This window comes from Puntigrus tetrazona, chromosome 7 (assembly GCF_018831695.1).
Source record: "Puntigrus tetrazona isolate hp1 chromosome 7, ASM1883169v1, whole genome shotgun sequence".
NCBI classification, from domain to species: domain Eukaryota; kingdom Metazoa; phylum Chordata; class Actinopteri; order Cypriniformes; family Cyprinidae; genus Puntigrus; species Puntigrus tetrazona.
The window spans coordinates 4,592,331-4,616,330 of NC_056705.1; the positions used below are offsets into that span (position 1 = coordinate 4,592,331).

Sequence of the window (24,000 nt, forward strand, 5' to 3'; positions counted from 1 at the left end):
ATTGATCTTTGCACTTCACTGCACTTTCTTTTTTTTTCTCTTAGGGATAATTAGGAAAAACACATCTCTTTGAGCACTGGGATGAGATTCAAATATTTAGACATTTCACAAACTGTTTTAAACATTTTCTTTTCATTGTAGAGTTTAGTTCTTTTAATAGAGTCGAGAAAATTAGAATACTAGAGTTCGAGATGTACACCTTCCAAGGAACCGGCCATTCGACTTTCTTTCCAGAGTGTTCGTTCCACTCAAGTTCATACCTACTTTCCTCCTGAGAGAACGTGGTCAAAGACCCAGGTGAGTTCACGTTCCCTACACGGGATGTACATTAACCGGAACGTCATTGTCTTTTCCCTTTGACATTGTGACGAAATAAAAAAAAGCACACACACACACACACACATAAAAAACAAAACAAAAGACATCCTAGCATCCTGCTCTGCTGTTTTCCACTGATACGGTTTCATGATGAGGGTCTTGATCGTCAGACCTTCAGTCGCTCGTGTCCCTTTGTCTTTTCAAATATCTGTATATGAATATATCTATTTGCTGTTGGGGGTTTCAGGTTCTTGAATGTGAAGCAGAAACCAAGATCCTCAGTGGGTCCAGGACAGAGCCCTGGGGAACCCCAAAAACACATGACGGGTATTTGCTTGAACGCGAGGTGGCTGTGGGCCTCCGAGAGTCCAGGCGGCTGAAGGGATCATCCACAGATGTTTCGCTAGTTGTAACGGTTCGATATATAGATATATAATTATTTGTTTGACTCCACAGAAACAGTTTTTGTCTCTTTTCATTTTGAATACCACATGCTGGAAACACAACAGAATTACGTTGCATCTGCTCCTGAGCACCAAGGACAAGGAGAAAAAGAGAGAACAAGCCAAGAAAGGGTGCGGGGAAAGAGAGAAAGAGAGGGATGATGGGAGCGGAGGATGGAAACGTGAAGCACTTGGAAAGAGAGGGAGACGGATTTGACACGGAGCTGGTTTGGCAGTATTACGGAGGAGTGTGACTGCTAAACGTTTTCGCCACCATCTGTTCCTGAAATGTCACCTATGCCAAGCCGTTCCAGCTGAACTGCTCTTGTTCCCAAACGATTCTCAACCGCATCCAATGCTCTGATAAAGCAACAATGGATCGCCCAAGCAGCCTGGCGTGCACGGGTGTTTTGACATCAGGTTAGGAGATGATCTGAATATTAAGGACTGGCGTAGTATTTACAAAGAACAAACTAGTGTGTCAATTTACACGTGAGGAAAAATCCACTTTTCTTCAATACAAAAGGTTTGCAGAGTTTCTTTTCTGTAGTAGGGATTAGCTATCAAAAATGGAAATGAGGGAGGGGATGATTCCGAACCCTAGATGCTTTCGAACTCTTTAGCTCTTGCTGGAAATGAGGCCAACAGCTAGACGAGACGGGAAACTAAAGAAGACTGATGTCAGAGCTCTAAATGTGACCGGTAAACTGCTGACAAATACCCGGACCTCCCTTTCCATTCCTCATCATATCTCTCTCCTTCTCCCCCTCGCTTCCGCCTCGGTCCCTTGGGAGGGGCCGAGCTCAGACGTAATACTCCTTGTCTTTGTTCTTCTTGCTCTTTGTGCCCGTCTTGGCTGCTCCGGGCTGCTTCTCCTTCACCAGGGCGCCATTGCTTTGTGTGGCTGAGTTGCTGATGTAGTTGCGACTCTGGTCCACCTGGTAGGAGCCCTCGTCGCGGTTGCGATACTTGTACATGGCGTAGAGCAGGATGAGGATGCAGAGGGCAGCTGCGGCCACGATGCCCACCACCATGCCCGTCGTGCTGCTGGACTCTCGGATCACTTCCACCGCTCCAGGAGGCCCTCGGTCCGGCGACGAGGGGTCTGTAGTGGGCACATGGGGGAAATTGGGAGGATATGTTATACCTGGGATGTGCCGATGCCGCCCGCCGTGTTCAGGGTCGCCCGATGGCTGAACAGGCGGCAGCAGCACCTGGTCACGGGTGTTCATTTTACCCGCGGGGATGTTGGGGCCGCTGTTGATGCCGGGTTTGAGCCGGGGCACCGGGGGGGCCGTGGGGGTGAACGGAAGCGGCGGGCGATGGGACTCAGGCAAACGGGCGAAGGGCCGGTCACCTCGGGGGTTCCCGGCCGCGGGGGGAGGGGGGAGTACGGTCCGGTCAGTGACAAGGTGGGAGTTTTTATAGTAGTCCTCATCGTCAGACTCCGTCATCTCACCCGAGCCGTAGGCCGAGACCTCCATGGGCTCTTCGCAGTCCTCCTGGTCCAGCGGACAGGGGGGGCGGCCAGGCAAGGGGAGAGACTCTTTGGTGGTCTCGAGCAAGGTGAGGAAGGGGCGATAGGTCGGGGGCGGGGGGATAACGGGGTAACGAGTCACAATTGACGGGGGGTCAAGGGAATCCACAGTTATAATTGGCAACACTAGTTCACCTCCTAGGATGAAAGAGAGAAGGGACACGGCGTTAGATGGAACCCGAGCAAAAGAGTGCACAAGAGAGAGAGAAAAGGCATCATTAGAAGAGCACTAAGGCTTATTGAGGTTAGTTCTAAAGCTAGTTTTGCTAGCATCTATTTAAAATCAGTCTATAAACATCTAAGCTAAGGCTAAGACATTACAGTCGTATACATTACAGGGTTAGAGTAATAACATTAAAACTTAAGCATGTGCTAGACCAGCTAGAATGTACATTCATGTAAAAATCCTACAAAAAACAGTTCTACGTCTGTGCTAATGCTAATGCTAGCTGTGCTAACCCTCACTCACTGACTGCATGTTTAAGAAGAGAGCAAACCACGTAGTACAGGTCACTTACATCAACAAATTGGCCGCATGATTTTTGCATGAAAAAAAAATTACAAAAAGAAAGCTGTGTAAGATTGTTCTGGGATAGTGATAAACAAATTTCAGCCCATGTTTCAAAGTAGGTAAAGTGTTTTGAATTCATCATTCAGTGAACGTTTTCCCGGAGCTCATAAAGCTCATAATCCCCGCTCCCCGTTGGCATGGTGATAGCTCGCTAATGATGAGGATCTATATGCAAAACTTCCCACTCTCACCCCGGGATACCGAAGGTGATATTTTCAAATTACTGTCCCACAAGACTTCCCCCCCCAAAACACAGACCAAATGTTTCAAGATAATTATCCATAAGCCTGTCCCTTGGAAATCTCACAACATGAATAACAAAAACCCGCCCCCCCCCCTTGTCAAAGAATGTCAAAATTTGAAATTACAAAAGACATATTCAAGTATTCATTAGGATTCAGCTCAGATTTGTCAAACAGTTTCATCTGTGGAATCAACACCTGAGATGGAGCATGAATCTAGGAAAACGGGGTGCAGAAGAGATTGTTCTGTTTAAACACATAATGCACATCATTGTTATTCATTTGGTGAGGAAAATTAGTGTGACAAACATTGCTTAAGGGGGGGGGCTGTTTGGCTGTGTTCTGTTCGCTTTGGGAAACCTCCTCAAACCATGGCATCAACATGGCACCCTCCCCTTAACCAGCAGAACCTTCAAAAAGACCATCCTGTTTGCATATTGATGAACAGAGTCATTAAGCTCAGAGAATCCACCAGGAGAAAAGGTGACATTAACATTCAGAACACACATATGTCTGTTAGAAGCTGAAAAGGAAACAGTATGTTAATGGCATCTTTCACAGAGTCCGTCCCACCCAACAGCCCCGGTGTAGAGGGGTGCGTCTGCGGGTTGAGAGTCTGGGGAACGCTTCGTATAAAATTAATGCGTGTTCACCGCCAACAAATCTTTTATATCCATTGCTAGAAAAAGCCGCTGGAGGCGATCAGCCGTTTAGAGGAACGATCTGTCAAGGGCGCGGAATGGAGTCTGATAATTCAGTAACTGACACCGCCGGTTTGTGAATTATACGAGCCCGTGTGTTAATGCGCCACCGGGCACAACAATATTTCCTGCTTTTATTAAATTTATTAGAATATCTTAAGATACGCAAGGAAATCCAGAGCAATCTGTTCCCGGAGAGGCCAGAATCGATCGCTCACAGAGGAGAGGAACCTTAAATCCTGACAATTACCTTCTAGTATCTTCTCTAAAATGCACTTGAAGGAGAACTGATGGAGAACCTTCTCAAACCATCAATCCGCAGACGCACAAGTCAGTCAACATGTACGCAACCCATCAGCCTGTGTGTGTTCGTGAAAAATCTCGCTACAGATTAGAAATCATTGTTCCAGTAGTCTGTGATTGGTCAAACTTTGCCTTCTGCGACAGTTGCGTTCACAACAAGAACAACATCAGAATAGCATTGTGACTCATGCGTACGAACAAATATCTCACATGCTCCACGCAGTGCTATTCTCACTTGATTCACGATGATTGTCTGGAGTTAGTAAGCGCCATCAGTAACTGGAGTAATGACTGCAGCTTTATTCACGCTTTGACACTTACGTATGTCTGTTGCAAATTCATCGCCAGAGATGCAATTTAAGCCAAAAAAAATTACCAGAGATGCACTGCTCTAAATGTCATTAATAGGGAGAAGTGTACAGAATTAAATCAATAATCCACAGAGCACCTGCATCAACTCACAGTGAAAATATACACTTTTGTGCTTACGCTGCAGTCTTGAGATGGAGAAAATGGAAATACAAACACGATATCAAAACAATACCTCTGAAAGCTCTTTTCTACTTCACTAAATTCATGATCAGCCTTGGGTAAAATATTCTAAATGAGTAATTAATTACTAGCTACTAAATACACCTTTGACAGAGGGATTAGATTACTATTTCTTGTAATCCATGCCATATCAACCTCAAACAGTTGATTTTAAATAAATAAAGTTGCATAAATGATTCTTCAGCTCACCAAAATATTTAAAGGTTACCTTACGAATTTTCTAACATGACATGTTACATTTTTCTGACATTATCAACTGTTTTTTTTCTTGTTTAAAGCATAAACATAAATGCAGATGTTTTTTTTTTTTTTAGAAAGCAAGATTTGTTATCTAACATTGTGTCGCATCTCAAGTCATTATATCTTGAAAAAGCAGACAAAAATACTACGTTTAGTAAACGTTTAGTTCTGTAGGTTTGAGCACAACCCTGTGAATCGAACGGATGCTCTACTGGATCACATTAATGACAAGATGAGCAGCACAATGAAGAAGACTCCTGCATCCAGCTTGTTTTGGACATTCAGGAGCCTGTTTACATCCACACACAGTAATGAAAGCTGTAAATGTGACTGCTGTTTGCCGCAGGCGCCCGGGCCACGGGAAAGGCTGAGATTGGAGTTGTCTCTTTCTTAGCTAATTTAATGTTGAAGCTGAACACTAGAGCGACGGCGGGGGTGAGACCGACCCCGACGCTTAATAATTGACGACAGAAGACACCGGGAGCCTAGACGCTCAGAGAGACTGAGATTAACCTCTATAAATGTACTCACTTCCCATCAGACCACACATTTCATATGCAGCATCCTGAAATATTCATGTTTGTTTTGTTAGACTTTCTTCTGCGACTAATAAATTAAGAATATCTTAATTCTATTTAAAAAGACACAGTGCTGCTTTATTGTTAATATATAGCCGAAGAAACCAATTTATAAAGCTATAGAACAAAACCTACTTCTTGTTCTTATATGTTTTTTTCTTTATATACATATGAATTCTGTCGCTCACATAGAATGCATGTATGTGAAGGATAAATGCAGTGTTATATATACAAAGAGTGAATTATTAAATGAAAAAAGTGAAAAAAGTGCAACACTCGACTGTGTTTGTAGCAATCAGCAGATTTTGTGTGTGTGTGTGTGTGTGTGCATGTGTGTGTGTGTGTGTGTAACAGTCAGAATGTACTGTGTGTGTGTAACAGAGTGTAGTGTGTTTGCATGTAACAGCCAGGCTGTAGTGTGTATGTGTGTGTGTGTGTGTGTGTGTGTGTGTGTGTGTGTGTGTGCGTGTGTGTAACAGTCAGACTGTAGTGTGTGTGTGTGTGTGTGTGTGTGTGTGTGAGTCAGACTGTAGTGTGTTTCCATGTAACAGTCATACTATAGTGCATTTGTGTGTAACAGACTGTAATGTGTGTGTGTGTGTGTGTAATAGTCAGACTGTAGTGTGTGTGTGTGTGTGTGTAACAGATTGCTGTATTTGCAGCAATCAGTAGTTTGTGTGTGTGTGTACGTATGTGTGTGTGTACGTATTTCCAGCTGGAAATCGGTAATCACTTAAATGTCAACGAATGGAAAATTACCTCTATATCCCTATGGTTCCTTAATTGCTGCTTTATAAATTAATCACTGTATAGCATTATAATTAAATATGATGAAGGCTAAATATCTAGAATACCTGGGTAAAACAAAACAAAACTACATAGGTCTGTTTAATATGAGTGTACTTGTCTTTGAGGATGTTTTGTATGTGTAGTCTATTGACGGTGCTCAGAAAGAAGCAGTGGCACCTGCAGGTGTACCCTGCTCAGACTGACCTGAGATTTGCCCCGCAAACAATTCAGTAAATTATAGGTCTGTGAGTCCCGTTTTTCTGTCTACTAAACCAGCCGTGCCATTATCAGCTTTTTAAAGATTTGAGAAGGCTTAATTTCTCACACATTGGCTATTGGCAATTTGCTTCCTTTGGCTACAAAAAAACAGGATCTGCATTACTATGAAGTAAAGTTCATTTAGATTTAAAATAACTAAGGGGTAATAACTTCTTAAAATGAGTCAAATAACTCTAAACTAATGCCTAAAGGGTGAATCAAAATCTGTCCTTTTTGCTGCCCTGACTATGCTGCCACTCTAGGCCATTGTCTAGTTCTCCTATATGCACACACCGGACCATCATACTGTAGTGTATTTGTGTGTAATAGTCAGACTGTAGTGTGTGAGTAACAGTCATATTGTAGTTTGTGTGTGTGTGTGTGTAACAGTTAGATTGTAGTGTGTTTGCATGTAACAGTCGTACTATAATGATTTTTGTGTGTAACAGTCAGACTTTAATGTGTGTGTGTGTAACAGTCAGATTGTAGTGTGTTTGCATGTAACAGCCAGGCTGTAGTGTGTGTCTAACAGTCATACAGCAGTGTATTTTTGTGTAACAGTCAGACCGTATTGTGTGTGTAACAGTCAGATTGTAGTGTGTATGCGTTTAAAAAGCCAGGCTATAGTGTGTGTCTAACAGTCATTCTACAGTGTACTTGTGTGTGACAGTCAGACTGTAGTGTGTTTGTTTGTAACAGTCATACTGCAGTGTATTTGTGTGTGACAGTCAGACTGTAGTGTGTGTGTGTGTGTGTGTGTAACAGCCAGGCTGTAGTGTGTGTCTGACACTCATACTATAGTGTATTTGTGTGTAACAGTCAGTCTTTATAGTGTGTGTGTGTGTGTGTGTGTGTGTGTGTGTGTGTGTGTAACAGTCAGACTGTAGTGTGTTTGCGTGTAACAGTCATACTGCAGTGTATTTGTGTGTGACAGTCAGACTGTGGTGTGTGTGTGTGTGTGTGTGTGTGCGTGTAACAGCCAGGCTGTAGTGTGTGTCTGACAGTCATACTATAGTGTATTTGTGTGTAACAGTCAGTCTTTATAGTGTGTGTGTGTGTGTGTGTGTGAGTGTGTGACAGACTGTAGTGTGTTTGTGTGTAACAGTCATACTATAGTGTATTTGTGTGTAATAGTCAGAGTGTAGTGCGTGTGAATATGTATGTGTAACAATCAGACTATAGTGTGTGTGTGTGTGTGTAACAGTCAGAATGTACTGTATTTGTTTGTAACAGTCAGACTGTAGTGTGTGTTTGTGTAACAGTTAGATTGTAGTGTGTTTGCATGTAACAGTCGTACTATAGCGATTTTTGTGTGTAACAGTCAGACTTGTGTGTGTGTGTGTGTGTAACAGTCAGATTGTACTGTATTTGTGTGTAACAGTCAGACTGTTGTGTGTGTGTGTGTGTGTGTGTGTGTAACAGTCAGATTGTAGTGTATTTGTGTGTAACAGTCAGACTGTAGTGTGTGTGTGTGTGTGTGTAACAGTTAGATTGTAGTGTGTTTGCATGTAACAGTCGTACTATAGCGATTTTTGTGTGTAACAGTCAGACTTGTGTGTGTGTGTGTGTGTGTGTGTGTAACAGTCAGATTGTAGTGTATTTGTGTGTAACAGTCAGACTGTAGTGTGTGTGTAACATTCAGTTTGTAGTGTGTTTGTGTGTAACAGCTAGTATGTAATGTGTATATCAGTCAGACTGTAGTGTGTTTGCGTGTAACAGTCATACTATTTGTGCAACAGCCAGACTGCAGTGTGTGTGTGTGTGTGTGTGTGTGTGCACGCATGTGTGTGTGCAACAGTCACATTGTGGTGTGATTGTACTTTCAGCTCATTATAAACTAGAGAATGGTCGGCAGGCTCCAGTGAATGATGTAATTAGGAGCTTCTAATGAGGGCAGAGATTAATTAGCCCGTGGAGATCAGCTGAGATGAGGGACGTTTCCGTGGGACCCCGGAGCAGAAACGCAATGCAGAGATTTCTGTCCCTCCATCCATCCATCCATATCTCTCTGCTTTGTCTGTGGCTCATCCGTCTCTCCCATGATACAGCAAACGTGAGGAACATGCTGAAGCCAGTCAGAAACTCTCTCTCTTCTCTGTGTTTGATTTGTACTTCATCTTTCTTGTTTTCTTTTACTCGTCCAGCATTTGACAGTGAGTCACACAATTTGTTTGCTCTCTTTGTCCCTTTGTCTGCTCCAGTGTACAATAGAAATATTTGCTTTCAAAAATATACATGAACTGCTGCTCACCCTCAGATGGTTGCTATGGTGTGCCTTGGGGGTTGCTGGTTGCTCTGTGGTTGTTAGGCGGATGCTAGCCTGCTACTAAGGTGTTATCAGTGGATTATAAGACACTGGTAGGACAGGTCCGGTTAAGTCTACATCCTATGCTGTATTATGTGCTTGTTAACTCATTAACTGCTGTAGTGTATGCCTAAACCTCATCCATATGACATCAGCTCAAACACACACACAATCCGTTCACTACACACACCTATTGAACCTCACAAGCAAACTCTTTCATACAACTTGTTTTCAAAGTATATATTCAAATGAGTTTGATATCATCAACAACATAACGTGAACACAGGTAAATAATCTCATTTCTAATTTCCTTAATTTACATTTATTATAAATTATATTTATAATTGATCGGGCTCCAACAATCAAAGCTATTATATGATACAATATACATGTAATAATAACTAGTTCCTGTTAAATGACATTATTTTGGTTGAATCTGGCTGTCAACTTGAATTGAGGCACATTTTGGCCAATCACAGCTGCACACTGGACGAGATTGTTTGAAAGAAAGTGTGTGTGTGTGTTTATAGCATATAAAACACACACGGATGGTAAGACTGACTCACCGTTTCCAGGCTCACACTCCTCGAGATCTTCATCATCACTCGGACATTCAGCTGACGCTACTAACAGATCGTCAGTATTCTGCAGAGAAAGAGACAGACAGTCAGTACAGTGTCTTTCTTCAATATAATGAATTAAAAATACATCAAACGGCAAGCACATTCACAGAGACAGCTGTCATGTGATGATCCCTCGCACTCTCTGACTGCGGCTCTGTGAATCTCTGTTTTCAGTCCATTAATCAGGTGTCCGTGTGTAAATATATACTGTCATATCTGAACACACAGAGCACTGCAGACTGTCATCTCTGAGCCAAAGCTGCCAGACACAGCGTCTGAAATTATTCTCATCCGTTTCTCATGACATGTCAAACTCATTTCAACATCAGAACATTTCCAGAAAATTAATCTCTCTGAGGAAAACACACAGTGGTGAAACCTCAGCTTTTTTCGCGCCATCAGAGAGATTCTCCAGCAGAACAAAGAGCTTCTGTGACTGACAACACATCCACCTGTCTGTCCATCTGTCCGTCTATCTGTCCGTCTATCTGTCCATCTCTCTGTCTGTCCATCCGTTTGTCTGTCTGTCCATCTGTGTATCTGTCCATCTGTCTGTCTGTCTGTCCATCTATCCATCCATCCATCCATCTGTCTCTCCATCTGTCTATCTGTCCATCTCTCTGTCCATCTGTCTGTTTCTCCATCCACCCCTCTATCGGTTTATTTATAAATCCATCCATCCATCCATCTGTCCATCCATCAATCTGTTCATTTTTCTGTCTGTCCATCCGTTTGTCTGTCTGTCCATCTGTCTATCTGTCCATCTCTGTCTGTTCGTCCATCTGTCTGTCTGTCTGTCCATCCATCCATCCATCCATCCATCCATCCATCCATCCATCCATCCATCCATCCATCCATCCATCCATCCATCCATTCATCCATCTGTCTCTCCATCTGTCTATCTGTCCATCTCTCTGTTTCTCCATCCACCCCTCTATCGGTTTATTTATAAATCCATCCATCCATCTATCTATCTATCTATCTATCTATCTATCTATCTCTCTGTCTATCTGTCCATCTCTGTCTGTCCGTCCATCCATCCATCCATCCATCCATCCATCCATCCATCCATCCATCCATCCGTCTCTCCATCTGTCTATCTGTCCATCTCTCTGTCCATCTGTCTGTTTCTCCATCCATCCCTCTATCGGTTTATTTATAAATCCATCCATCCATCAATCTGTCCATTTTTCTGTCTGTCCATAACCAAAACTCAAAGTATAAAACATTCAGCTAACTGACAAGGCAATGTCATAAAATAACAAACAAAAAACCTGTTCAAAACAACACTGAATACTGATTAGTCCTTTTAATGGTAACTGATCAGAATAACAAATCAGTAAACTAATCTAAGCATAAAAAAAGAAAAAACATTCTGCACTGAAACTCTTCCAAAACGCAATTGTGATGTTAAACACAGTGTACATAAATAAGTGTATAAAGAGAATTAGTAGTCTGCATTAGTTCTGGTCAGCGAATCCCGTCTCTGGCCGTGTGACTGTGAACTGGACGAGGAATTGGTTCTCAGCAGATTTATTTGACGCTCACTCTCTCTGAAACCGCCGCAGGACACAATCCTGTTTTCTTTTAATTAGTTCTGAAAAGCTGCAGACTATTGTACTGAAGCCTGGAGTGTTTCTTCACTTATTTATTTCATAAAGTGATATTTATTAGAGACTACATCATTTGGAGTGGGGCAGATCAAAATCACATTTCAGCTTCGTGTGTTTCTGTAACCCAACATGACATTTCAGTCGTACGGATCCGTTTAATTCGTCCTCTGCCCAGCGAATGCATTAACGCCGCAGACTCGGAAACCGTTCCCGGTGGAAAAGGCTTTTGTTTTTCAGACATTAATGGGCTGCTGTTTTGAATGTTTTGTTGCCATAATCAAATGTCTCTTCTTCCTGTTTGTGAACCATTGAGCTGGATCTGAATGTGCTCTTGGTAGAGGAAGAGGAAAGCTAATAACCACAGGCAAACACCGGCGTGAGATGAGTTATAGGATCCGGTATACAGTCACACGGCTCATGAGAACATTTAAGATGGCCGTAGGTCACTGCTGTACATCTGACATTTCTGGGGGTTATTCTGAGACTGTACACAGACTGTCTGTCATTTAAAGAGCACTGTTTCATCTCCAGAAAGATTCAGACTAAAAAAACGTGCTGCAAACATGTGATCGCTATTGCTTTGTATGCTTTTGAACAAAAATCCAACAAAAATTTAATCATAATAATGCATTCTTAAAGTATAACCTGTTATATCAAGATATACTGTGATATAAATCGCAAATCCTTTGGATGTGGAGTCCAACAAAACCACAATTTTCTTTTTAATCATAAAAATTGCATTTGAATTTTTACTCCAAATCCTGCTGTTGATCATCACATTGACACTCACTAAAAACAAGGTCCTAACACACACACACACACACACACACACCTGCGTGACGCTGTCTCTCATGGTGGGCGAGCGCTGCTTGCGGGTGGTGGTGGTGGCCATGGTGGTGGTGGTCTCCATGATGGTGGTGGACATGTCTGCGAGGGGCGTGGTGGAGGTGGTGTCGGTGCTCATGACCGAGGGCACGTCTCCCACCAGACGGAGGTTACCCTGCACCTGAACGTTGGGGTCGCCCTCGGCCGCCAGCTTCAGCACCTGCAGGCCGTTATAGTACAGCCCCGAGATCTGACCCTGGAAGTTACGGCCCTTCTCTCCACCGCCCACCTTAATGAACGCCTGGCTGTTGAAGATCGTCAGCTGCCGACCTGCGGAGACCCAGAAACACACCCCAGCCGTCAGCGTCCGGTCAGACACCAGACCTCCGCAAACCTCCGGCCCGATAACAGAGCTCAGAAACCAGAGCCGGACCTGAATCACATCAGTGTGCTCATGAAGAAAGAAAAAACTAACTCATTACTATTTTTTAAAGAACCTAAATGAATAACATAAAGAAAGAAAAGCGTGTGTGTATCTTACTGTATATTTTGATATATTTATGTCAAATAGTGTGGTTCGCTGGCATCAGATCACTCGTGTTACCGGCAGTGAGGTTTGCTGAGTATCAGCAGTTTTTCTCTCATTCATGCGCCATCATCATCCTCATCTCCATGGAAACGTCACACGGGCAGAATGACCTTTAGAGGGTTTCAGAGATGAGAGATGGACAGAATGAATAAGATGATGAAGATGGGAAATATTCATAAAGCGGCTGATGATGAAAGACGTACAGGAAGAAAAGGAAAGCGCTTTGTGAGACTGATGGTGTTTGATTCTGTCGGGTTTAATGCTTTAATGTCGCCTCTGATGAAGATGAGGATGGATCGGAGAGGAGATGAAGAGCGCAAACACACACACACACACACACGCTGGGTCCGTCACATATCTCCACCTCAGTGAATGCAATGCGTCTGATTCTCTGATCCTGAGAAATAAATTCACAAATGTTCCTCGCTTCTTCTCCTGCGAGCTTTTTACATCCGATCTCGGTCTGATTGAGCGTCTGACGTCACGAATAAGACATCCTCAAAGAATGAGAACATCCAGCAGTGTGAGCTTCACAGAAACATCAGTGATCTACATCAGTCATTCTGAGCACTGAGAGCCCGAGGACTGCAGGAGAAACACCAAAAAAACCTGCTTAAAAATAATCGTGAAAATAGACAAAGATAAATAAACATGAATAAAGAAAGCAGAAACAAATCAAGTGATAAACAACAGAAGTAAACACACAAATAAACAGTATGAATAAAAAAGGACAAAATAATGAACATTAAAAAATACTGAATCAAAACAAAAACAATTAAATAATTAAAAAGAACAAACGAGCAAACAGAATGTTTTCAGCTAAGACTTCTTCTCTGATCATTTACTCTGCTTCATGTCGTTAAACCTGGATTCTTTAAAAGATGTGGGTGATCTGAACCTCTGGACGCTGAGAGTCTTCTGAGCACATGAGCTTCTTCTCTTTATGAAGACCAATAAACTCAAAGATGAAAGAGCGGTGCTCTGTAATAACAGAGTGAGCGGGTCATCAGTGTGTGTGAGTGTGTGTGTGTGTGTGTGTGTGTGTGAGTGTGTGAGCGTGACACTGATTGTGTGTAAGAGTGTGTGTGTGTGTGTGTGAGTGTGTGAGTGAGCGTGACACTGATTGTGTGTAAGAGTGTGTGTGTGTGTGTGAGTGTGTGAGTGAGCGTGACACTGATTGTGTGTAAGAGTGTGTGTGTGTGAGTGTGAGACTGAGTGTGTGTGTATGTAAGCATTAGAATGTGTGTGTGTGTGTAAGACTGTGTGTGTGAGTGTGTATGTGTGTGTGTGTGTGTGAGTGTGTGAGCGTGACACTGATTGTGTGTAAGAGTGTGTGTGTGTGTGTGTGTGTGTGTGTGTCCGAGTGATGTATCTGTGTGTGTGTGTGTGTGTGTGTGTGTGTGTGTGTGTGTGTGTGTGGGCACACTGCACTGACTAATGCACAAACCTCCCAAATGCAGCTGAGAAGTAATGATACCTTGCCTGTATCTGTATGTGTATGAGTGTGTATCTGTGTGTCTGAGTGATGTATCTGTGTGTGTGTGTGTGTGTGTATCTATGTGTGTATCTGTGTGTGTGAGTGATGTATCTGTGTGTGTGTTTATGTGTGCCAGTGTGTATCTGTGTGTGTTTATGTATGTGTGCCTGTGTATCTTCGTGTGTATGTGTGTGTATGTGTGTCTGTGTGTATCTGTGTGTGTGTCTGTGTGTATCTGTGTGTGTGTATCTGTGTGTGTATGTGTGTGTGTGCCTGTGTATCTTTGTGTGTGTGTGTGTATGTGTGCCTGTGTGTATGTGTCTGTGCATGTCTGTGTATCTGTGTGTGTCTGTGTATGATTGTGTGTGTGTGCCTGTGTGAGTCTTTGTGTGTGTGTATGTGTGCCAGTGTATCTTTGTGTGTGTGTGTGTGTATGTATGCCTGTGTGTATCTTTGTGTGTGTGTGTGTGTATGTGTGCCTGTGCATCATTGTGTGTATGTGCATATGTGCCTGTGTGTGTGTGCCTGTGTGAATCTTTGGGTGTGTGTATGTATGCGTGCCTGTGTGTGTGTGTGTGTGTGTGTGTGTGTGTGTGTGTGTGTGTGTGTATCTGTCAATGTGTGTGTGTGTGTGTGAGAGAGAGAGAGAGAGAGAGAGGGAGGTGTTCTCCTCTGATCTGGAGTGGGTGTTTGATCTGGTGACCCGTGTCCTTCACCAGAAGGCATGAAGGTTGAGATACTGTTCTGGTAAGAAACTTTCCTCAGCTCACGTGCTTCTGCTTCTTCTGAAATATTAAATCCTCAACAACATGCGAGTGGTTGCCGGGGTCTCTGATTGTTGCTATGGAGGTTTGTAAGGCATCATTATACAGTTCTGGGTGGTTGCCAGGTAAAGTCAATCCTCAAAACATCTATACCATGTAAAATGTACATAGGATGTCTATGTTAATGATGCACTGAGTAAAGTAATTAAAGTTTTCACTTAACTAAAACAGAAAATAACCCTTGTTTATTAATCAATGAATTATTTAAATGAACATTTGCAGACGAGGTTTTTATATCCACTTTTAAGAGTATATTAATTTGTTGTTGAGATACAAACTTTTAAATGCCAGCTCTAATAAACATTAGTTTTCATGACTTATTCAGACATGTATTAAATATTGAAAAACAGGTTCAGTTAAATACAATGAATATGTAATATAGTGCACATATCGCTGGAAAGAAGCTGATGATGTATTTTACGGTGACTGAACGTCTTGGGCGTGACATTATCGATCTCAAGCTGTAGTCCTGTGACTGAATCACTGCTTGATGAGTCTATCGTTTCTGACCGAGTTCTTCTGTTTCTGCTATAACTAGTAAAAAAGAGGAGGAGATGACCGCTTTAAAGAACCACATCACATGTACTGTTTGAATGTAGTGATAAAACTGACAGAATGTTTTAAAGGTGAATCAAAGGTAACAAAACTAAATCATGTTCAGTCACTGTCTGGTTATGAATCGCCGGAAAGACGTCGTCGTGTGTGTGTGTGTGTGTGATCTGCGATGGACTCTCATTAACACCATCAGCTCGGTCGGGATGAAGACCGAGTCCGGAGAGAAGCTCACGTGTTTCTGCAGGAGTCTGAAGGAAACCCACGAGCTTTTCTCCCAGCTTCGGCGCCGTCTAATAGAAAAGCCTGCGTTTCTTCTCTCTGGAGTCATTTAAAAGTGAGAAAGTGTTCAAACAGAGCCCGAGCGCAGTGATTTAGTAGCGTTTCTGCTGTAAAACAAATGTGTTCTGCGCTCGCTTTTCCCCGCTGAGGTCTTTCTTCAGAAACCGAAATAAACAGCACAAAAGAAATCAATGCGCTGCGGTTATTTGTAATCTCCGACGGCGTCTCTCTCCAATAAAACACAGGGAGACGGAGGAGCGTCGGATACAGGAGGAGGGGAAATGATGGAAAGTCATAGGGGACGTTTAGAGCGTGATGAACGCCAGCGAAAGGACGAGGGAGAAAAACCCAGGCTCTGCTGGAATTGAGCTGTTAAACCCTTTTTTTCCTCTTCATTGAGCTGTGGAGGTGCTGCCATCCTGAATTTATAACACTGACACCATCGGCGCTCCAGAATGTTCTGTCTGATCTAACTCAACGTCAGCTCTCACACACTCTCCGGCCTCTTCCTCGTGAATCCTGGAGCACTGTGACGGACCCGGTGCAGTCTGGACTATCCTGAGACCCTCTCCCTTTTTAAAACAAGACACTGCAGACGAATAGAGTAAAAAACAAAACAAAGAGTTTTTTGTGCTTAGGTTTTAGCACATATTGGCCGGTTTCACTAAGCCAGGATCAGGCCCTAGTTCAATTAGGAGATTTAAGTACGTTTTATTAAGGTGCTTTAGAAAGAAAAAAAAACATTACTGGTGTGCATCTTGAGACAAAACAAAGGCACTGATATATTTTAAGATCGATCAGTGCAGGTTTCCTTCAGCTGAGGAAGCTCAGATTTACACTTTTTTAAAACGATGGATTGTTATTCAGATATAAAGAGGCAAAAAGATACTAATTGTAAACTAAAAAGAAAACCCCGAAACGTTTCGTCTGTAGCGTTTTGCCTTAACTGAACATTTTCCTGCATGATTATGGGGACTGGAAAAATGTGCTCATCTACTTCTTTGGAATAACGTGACCGATGGAGTTTATAGTCCAAACTGCACTCGCGGGTAAACACAAGACGCTTCACACAGAAACACAGACGTGTGGATGTTAAAGGGACCGTATTCTCTACACAGCGTTCACTCATGAAGTGTTCAGTACGGGTTAGTTTGCTTTCTGTTTAGACGGTTTGAGTAATTCTTCATCGGATCAGCGTTCATCGGGTTATGTGAGTTTAGAAACAAGTTTATGACTGAGGGCTTCAACTTAATCTAATCCAATGAAAACGAAATCCTGCCGTCTGAAGAGGAGAAGAGCGGCGGCCCTCAGGGTTTAGGATAACGGTTGGTTAAATTCTGCTTGTTTTGTTGACGTCGGTTAATCCTCAAACTCCTTTAACCCTTTGAGTTGACAGGCTGTCCTCTCTCTGACATCCTTTACAGAAACATCTACGGAGAGTCCAGCTAAACAAGTCTCTGGCCTCGTTTTCAGATCAATACAAACGAAAGGCGTTTCATTTGCAGTTTTATCAATGGAAACGTCAGTTTTATATTTCCTCATCAAACTTTTGCCCACACTGCAGAAAGTGAAAGATCTTTCTTCTTGTTTTTCAGCACAAACATCAAAGTGTTAAATCAAGATACATTTACTGAGGATCTAAAGTGGCAGAAGATAAGGCGTCTTATTTTCTGAGAAACTGATCAAAATTAAAAACAAACATCTGACAACGGTGTCAAAAATACACAGGTCTTCCCTTTGAATTAAGTTTATTTTCTAGCTCATTTGAACAGTTTCTGAGAAAACAAGAAGTCTGTCGTTTAGCATCTGAAGAAAATGTGTCTTGAATCACCGATTAGAGGCTTCTATGATTCACGATTGATTTCTGATGTTTATTTGCTGCTGTAACTAGTAGTAAAGACGAAGAGATTATCAGCGGTCACTGTTTGAATTCACGAGATGAGACTTTGTTTCAAAATATAAAGATTACTGGCGCTCTACAAATAACGTTTTGTGAAGGTCTGCAAAACAGCACACTAAAAAAACTGGAAAGGCTTCTTGATTTAAACATGTTTGTGCTGGAAAGCTAGACAAAAACACAGAGGAAGAACATGACTTCCTGCTGTTAATTAGACGTGTGACGTCAGAAGGCTGAAGATGTTTAATGCTTCAAATCGCTCGCGTCTTGTATTTTTCATTTTAAGCCGATTCTTGCATCAAAATCCTACGAAATACCCACGCGTGCAACAGAAAGACGTGCTGACTGATCAAAGCTAAAAGATCCACATAACGCCCGGCTGTACCTCGGAGGAACAGGAAACCGATGCGAGAGAGCTAGTTAAGACCTTCTGGACTCAAAGGGTTAAAGTTGGAGTCAATTTAGATCGACGAGAGCCGAGATGAAACAGAGGCACTGAAATAGAGTCCCTTTAACTGTGGAGTTTAGATCGTTTGAACTGTTGTGAACCAGCTTCTGCTCGATAGGACGCTTCACAACAGTCAACGGCAGTGCGTGTTGTTGGGAGGTTAAGGGAGGGTTATGTGGGGGTTATTGGTAAGGTTAATACTCTGGAGAAGCGCAGTCCCCTCGTCAGAGTTCACAATGACTGACGCACACTTCTTTAAACTACCAATGAAGAGCAGTGAGACACTGCACATGTGGTTTTCTGCTGTTGTTCTAAGTGCTCGTGGTTTGGCCTGCGCTTCATCCAGAGATGTGTTTAGCGTGATTAGACAGAGCGTTCGTTAGTGGGGTTTGGTGCTGTTTAATTACCTTTGTCGAGTAGCCACTCGTCAACTACCCGACCGAGTCGGTACGGGATTCTTTGCCTAGCAATAGCCAGCCGATCACTATCAAAGCTCCCTTTGAAGAACAAACAAATTCAACAGGTTACAATCTGGAAGGTCAAAGGTTAAAGATTAGAGGTTAGAGAGAACGCCTTTAAAGTCAGATTTAACACCCTCAAGGCTTTAAACATGGTTTGGAGGTTAGAAAGTCAAGCAAGCTCTGGTTACCATGTGTTTTAAACATGAGTTAAGCATATTTATGAGTCATTTTAGAGGTTGAATGTTACTTCTGGATAATTACAGTGCATTAAAGTGTCTTGGTGAACGTGGCAAAGCAACCATTAAAAATGCATAAGAACATTTCCATATCAGCATAGAGAATCGACAAACAGTCCTGCAGAACATCAAACAGTGAGACTCCAGGAAGACGTTTTCTGTGAGGGGTCAAGCGATCAAACATTCACGGCATCGCATCCGACCCGTTTCGCTCGGCACGCATCGAGAGACGGACGCCTCCCGCGTCGCTCGTTGGTGTCGTAGTCAAATCAAACTTGTCAGTTCTTTAATTAGCCGCGGCAATCTTTCCTCTCCGTCTTTAATGAAGTCACTCGTAGCAGAGCGACCGCCTCTTAATTGCTCCTGCAGCTCGACTGCAAATGATCTAATCAAAATCCCCGCATGCATCCCTTCCCACAATCCCCGTCAGCATCCGCTTACAGCACCTCGGCTTTGTTAGCCAGATCGAATAATCCTGGGCGGTGTGTAAATACACGGAGCATTTAGGAAAGGATCCGTCAGCTGGTTCTGCTTCAGCATCACGACTCGTCTCAGTCCTCCGACACACACACACACACACACAGCATGATCACGTGTGTGTGTGTGTGTGTGTGTGAGTTTACAGGCTCCGGATCAGGTGGTTCCTTTCAGGGGTGTAAAATATTTTTACTCGATTATTGAACATAAATCTGTCAGTCAGTTCTTCACTCAGCTGTAATTGTAGTTTTACTCCTCTTTATATTCTGAAGGGTTTTACTGAAGATTATGTTCATATGTCATTCACACTGGTTTATGGCATTTTATTATTCAAAATGTGATTTTTTTTCCTCTGTTGTGTTTCTTTCGTAGATTGATAGAGAGAGAAAGTCTAAATCCAAACAAAAATCAAGAATTATGAACCTGACTTCATCCTTCAAAATGAATGCTTGTAGTTGCATTTTTAGCCATACATTTCAGAAAACCTCATACAGTATAATACAGAATGTACTGTGATTAATAAAATCTGGACGCATGATGAAGGTGATGTATTAAAGGTTGTAACACCTAGACACATAAAGCTGTGCTTCACTTTCACTCAGGTCTGTTTTTGGTGATATCCAGCACGTGTTCATGTTAGAGAGCATTGAGAAGATTCTCTCTCTGTCATTTATATTAAGCGGCTCAATTTTACACCCCTGGTTTCTGTAGTGTTTGTGAGGCAGAAACAGCCTCACAGCGTTTCAATGAAACACATCAGATGGCATTTTATTCTCTCGTTTCACAAGAGTCTTATCTTGGAAAATGAAATCTTTCATTTTGTGCGGAAGAAACACTTTGCTCTTTATCTGTGTTGTCGTTTCAAAGGCAACCGCTCATTTTTTGCGTCACTGGAAATATAGGTCTGTGAGGATGATGTGATGAAGACAGATCTCACACACACACACACACACACACACACACACACACACACACACACACACACACACACACACACACACACACACACACACACACACACACACACACACACACACACACACACACACACACACACACACACACACACACACACACACACACACACACACACACACACACACACACACACACACACACTCACACACACACACACACACACACACTCACACACACACACACACACACACACACACACACACACACACACACACACACACACACACACACACACACACACACACACACACACACACACACACACACACACACACACACACACACACACACACACACACACACACACTCACACACACACACACACACACACACACACACACACACACACACACACACACACACACACACACACACACACACACACACACACACACACACACACACACACACACACACAGACACACACACACTCACACACACACACACACACACACACACTCACACACACACACACACACACACACACACACACACACACACACACACACACACACACACACACACACACACACACACACACACACACACACACACACACACACTCACACACACACACACACACACACACACACACACACTCACACACTCACACACACACACACACACACACACACACACACACACACACACACACACACACACACACACTCACACACTCACACTCCTGACTGTATCTGTCAAATCAAAGGCAGCTACATCTAAACCTTGTGACAAATGATCTTTTCTTACATTTTTGACCTTTTCTTTTTATTAATTGTCTTATGTACTGTACAGCTAACAATAATTCTAGCCTATTTTAACTATTCTTAATTTTAACTCATTTTTAATTTCATTTCCTGGCTGAAAGTCACACCTCGAGGTAATATTTCCTGAAGGACGTATTATAGGATCATTTGCTTCTTATCAGTTCACTGTATCGTAAAAGCATGTAAATGCAATAAATAAACAAAGAAACAAATTAATTAAATATCGTTTAAAAATGACAAATAAAAGTTAAACAACTTACACGTTTAAGGCAATAATTATAATACCGTTATAAATGCCTTAAATTAAAATACTTCACACGCAGATAAAAGGCCCCGCTGTGAGCAGGTTCACGTCACGACAGGATTCCTTCAGACGGGACGAGCACGTTCTGTTTCTGTGGACGCTGTGTGTTTAGCTGATCTTCTCACACTGTGTGATTAAGACATGATCAAGAGTAAACCACAGCAAACCTCAGTGACCTTCAGCACTTATCAACCCGCTCCTGTTAAATACAGCCTGTTACCATGACAACGACTGGGATCAGTCCCAGACGGACCGGACCTGCAGGAGGCGCCATCCTACCCACAATTCCACTGCAGACTCCCTCTGAGCTAACTGGGTCACTGGATATTTATATTTCTCCAGTCCACACTGCTGCTGCTGCTCACGTCATTATCACACACACACACACACACACACACACACACTCGCAGTATACACACACACACACTCACACTCTCAGTATACACACACACACACACTCTCAGTACACACACACTCAGTACACACACACTCTCAGTACACACACACACACACACACACACTCACTCGCAGTATACACACACACACACACACACACACACACACTCAGAGTACACACACACACACACTCACTCGCAGTATACACACACACACACACACACACACTCACAGTTTACACACTCGCAGTATACACACTCACTCACTCACACTCACAGTACACACACACACACACACACACACACACACACACACACACACACACACACACACACACACACAGTAGTACACACACACACACACACACACACACACTCACAGTACACACACACACACACACACACACACACACACACACTCACAGTATACACACACACACACACACACTTATTACATCAGCAGCTCCTCATAGTAGACATCAGAAATAAAATTGTACCTTGCATTCCAAGAGCAAAATGACATAAAACCTGTTACACTGAAAAAAAAAAATAATAATAATAACCATAATAATTATCAGCTATTAATTTAGTTTGTTTAATAGTTTAAAAAAGAAGAGGAAACAAATCCAATTCAAGAGAAAAATTATATTATTTACTAAATATGCCTATTTTTATTATTACATTTAAATAAATAAATAAATAAATATATAAACAAATAAATACACTGAAAAAGTCATTTTTATTTTCCATTAAATGTATATTCATTTAACATTTTATTGAAGTAATTTCTTGCTGTGTGAGTTTAATGTGAATACTGATCCACTGGAATCAAATATGGAGTTTTTTTAATAAAAATCATATATTTATAAAAAGATTTCAATAAAAAGTTAATAACAATCACAATTAAATAAATATAAACAAATTAAATAATTTGATTAAATAAAAATATTTTTTTAAAAGTAAGATAAGATAGTAAGATACAACTTCAAAGTAAATAAATATAAACTGATGTTGTGGAAAGTAAACAGATAAATAAATGAACGTTGACACTGAAAGCTTTCGGGCAGGAGAGTCCATGAACAAAACAGGTCTGCTGCGACGTCCTGAATCTTTATCACTGCTTCTGATGGTGATTTAACACAGAAAACGCCTTCCTCGGAGAGAGACAGAGAGACACGTGTCTGTCTGTCCTGACCATGATCCCGTGTGTGTGTGTGTGTGTGTGTGTGTGTGTGTCTCACCTGAAGGGAAGCGCTCCAGCACGGGCAGGTTGTCCACCTGTAGTGTGGCGTTCCCGCCGCTCCGTGTGAATCTGACCACGTGATACTTCCCATCGCTGACCATCACGCCGCTCTCCTCGATGATGATGTCGTCCGTCCCCACGTTAAAGATCACGCCGACCCTCCCGCGCTCCTGACACACACACACACACACACACACACACACACACACAGAGACATGGTCAGCGGCGAGAACTGCAAAGGTCAACTCATTTCTACCAGACACACTGAAATCCAGGCAGTCGCTCCTAACGGATTCTGACATTCTGTTCCCTCATCATTCACTCTGATTCACAGCTGATTCATCTGCTACCGGTCGGCTAGACACACACACACACACACACACTAACCCTAACCTCCTCTAAACCCACATCCATATCTATACAGTCAATAGAAATGACATACAATTATGAACAGTAAGCCTGCCTAAAGATGCGTTTGAAATGGAAAGAGAGTCACGGTTACGAATATCTTGTGGAAGTAAATTGCAGAGATAAGGAGCAGCATAGCGAAAGAGAACCCGTGGAAACAAGACGTGTATGAGGAAGAACTGAAGATAATGTAAAGGATGATCTAAGAGTTTGAGAGGGAGTGCATGTTCAGAGTAAGTCAGATAAGTAAGAAAGGGCCTAGTTATGCAATGCTTTATAAACAAGAAACAACATTTTAAATTCAAAACAGTGTTTAAGGTGCAGAACAGGAGATATGTTCTCCATTAGCAGGAGTTCTAGTTATTATTTGTGATTACACAACTATTCATATACATAGAAAATTACTTGTATTCAACAATATATATATATATTTTGTACCAACAAGAAGGATTTCTGTTCAACTACTGTTAAGTTTAAGAAAGCTTTAAGAAACTTCAGATGAACAGAATGAGAAGATGGAGGTTTAGAGGTAGGTTTTGAAGCAGATAGAGCTGGGTGTCATCGGCGTAACAATGAACATCTATACCATATTCCCTAAAAATGTTTCAGAGGGGCCCTGAATATATGATAAATATTAAAGGGCCCAGAACTGAACCCTGTGGGACACCTGTAGTAATATAAACTGACCTAAACATGACCTGAAAGGTAGGATGTGAACCAGGCCAGAGAAGTCCATACAATTCCAATAGACTGCAGTTCATCTA

The 24,000-nt window shown here is 42.3% G+C and overlaps 1 protein-coding gene across 2 annotated transcripts in view; it reads right to left on the bottom strand.

Annotated features, from left to right (window-relative positions):
• nrxn2b (neurexin 2b) overlaps positions 1-24,000 on the bottom strand; it is a 325,182-nt gene that overhangs the window by 437 nt on the left and 300,745 nt on the right. The window contains exons 3-7 of one of the 2 annotated variants that reach the window (XM_043245173.1): positions 22,827-22,998; positions 18,375-18,464; positions 11,906-12,228; positions 9,404-9,482; positions 1-2,436 (exon numbers count right to left, since the gene is read on the bottom strand). The exon at positions 1-2,436 is cut by the window's left edge and continues 437 nt beyond it. In XM_043245173.1, coding sequence (XP_043101108.1) covers positions 1,565-2,436; positions 9,404-9,482; positions 11,906-12,228; positions 18,375-18,464; positions 22,827-22,998 — 1,536 coding nt within the window. In that variant the 3' untranslated portion in view covers positions 1-1,564. The remainder of the gene's footprint in view (positions 2,437-9,403; positions 9,483-11,905; positions 12,229-18,374; positions 18,465-22,826; positions 22,999-24,000) is intronic. The other variant, XM_043245174.1, reaches the window with a different exon arrangement.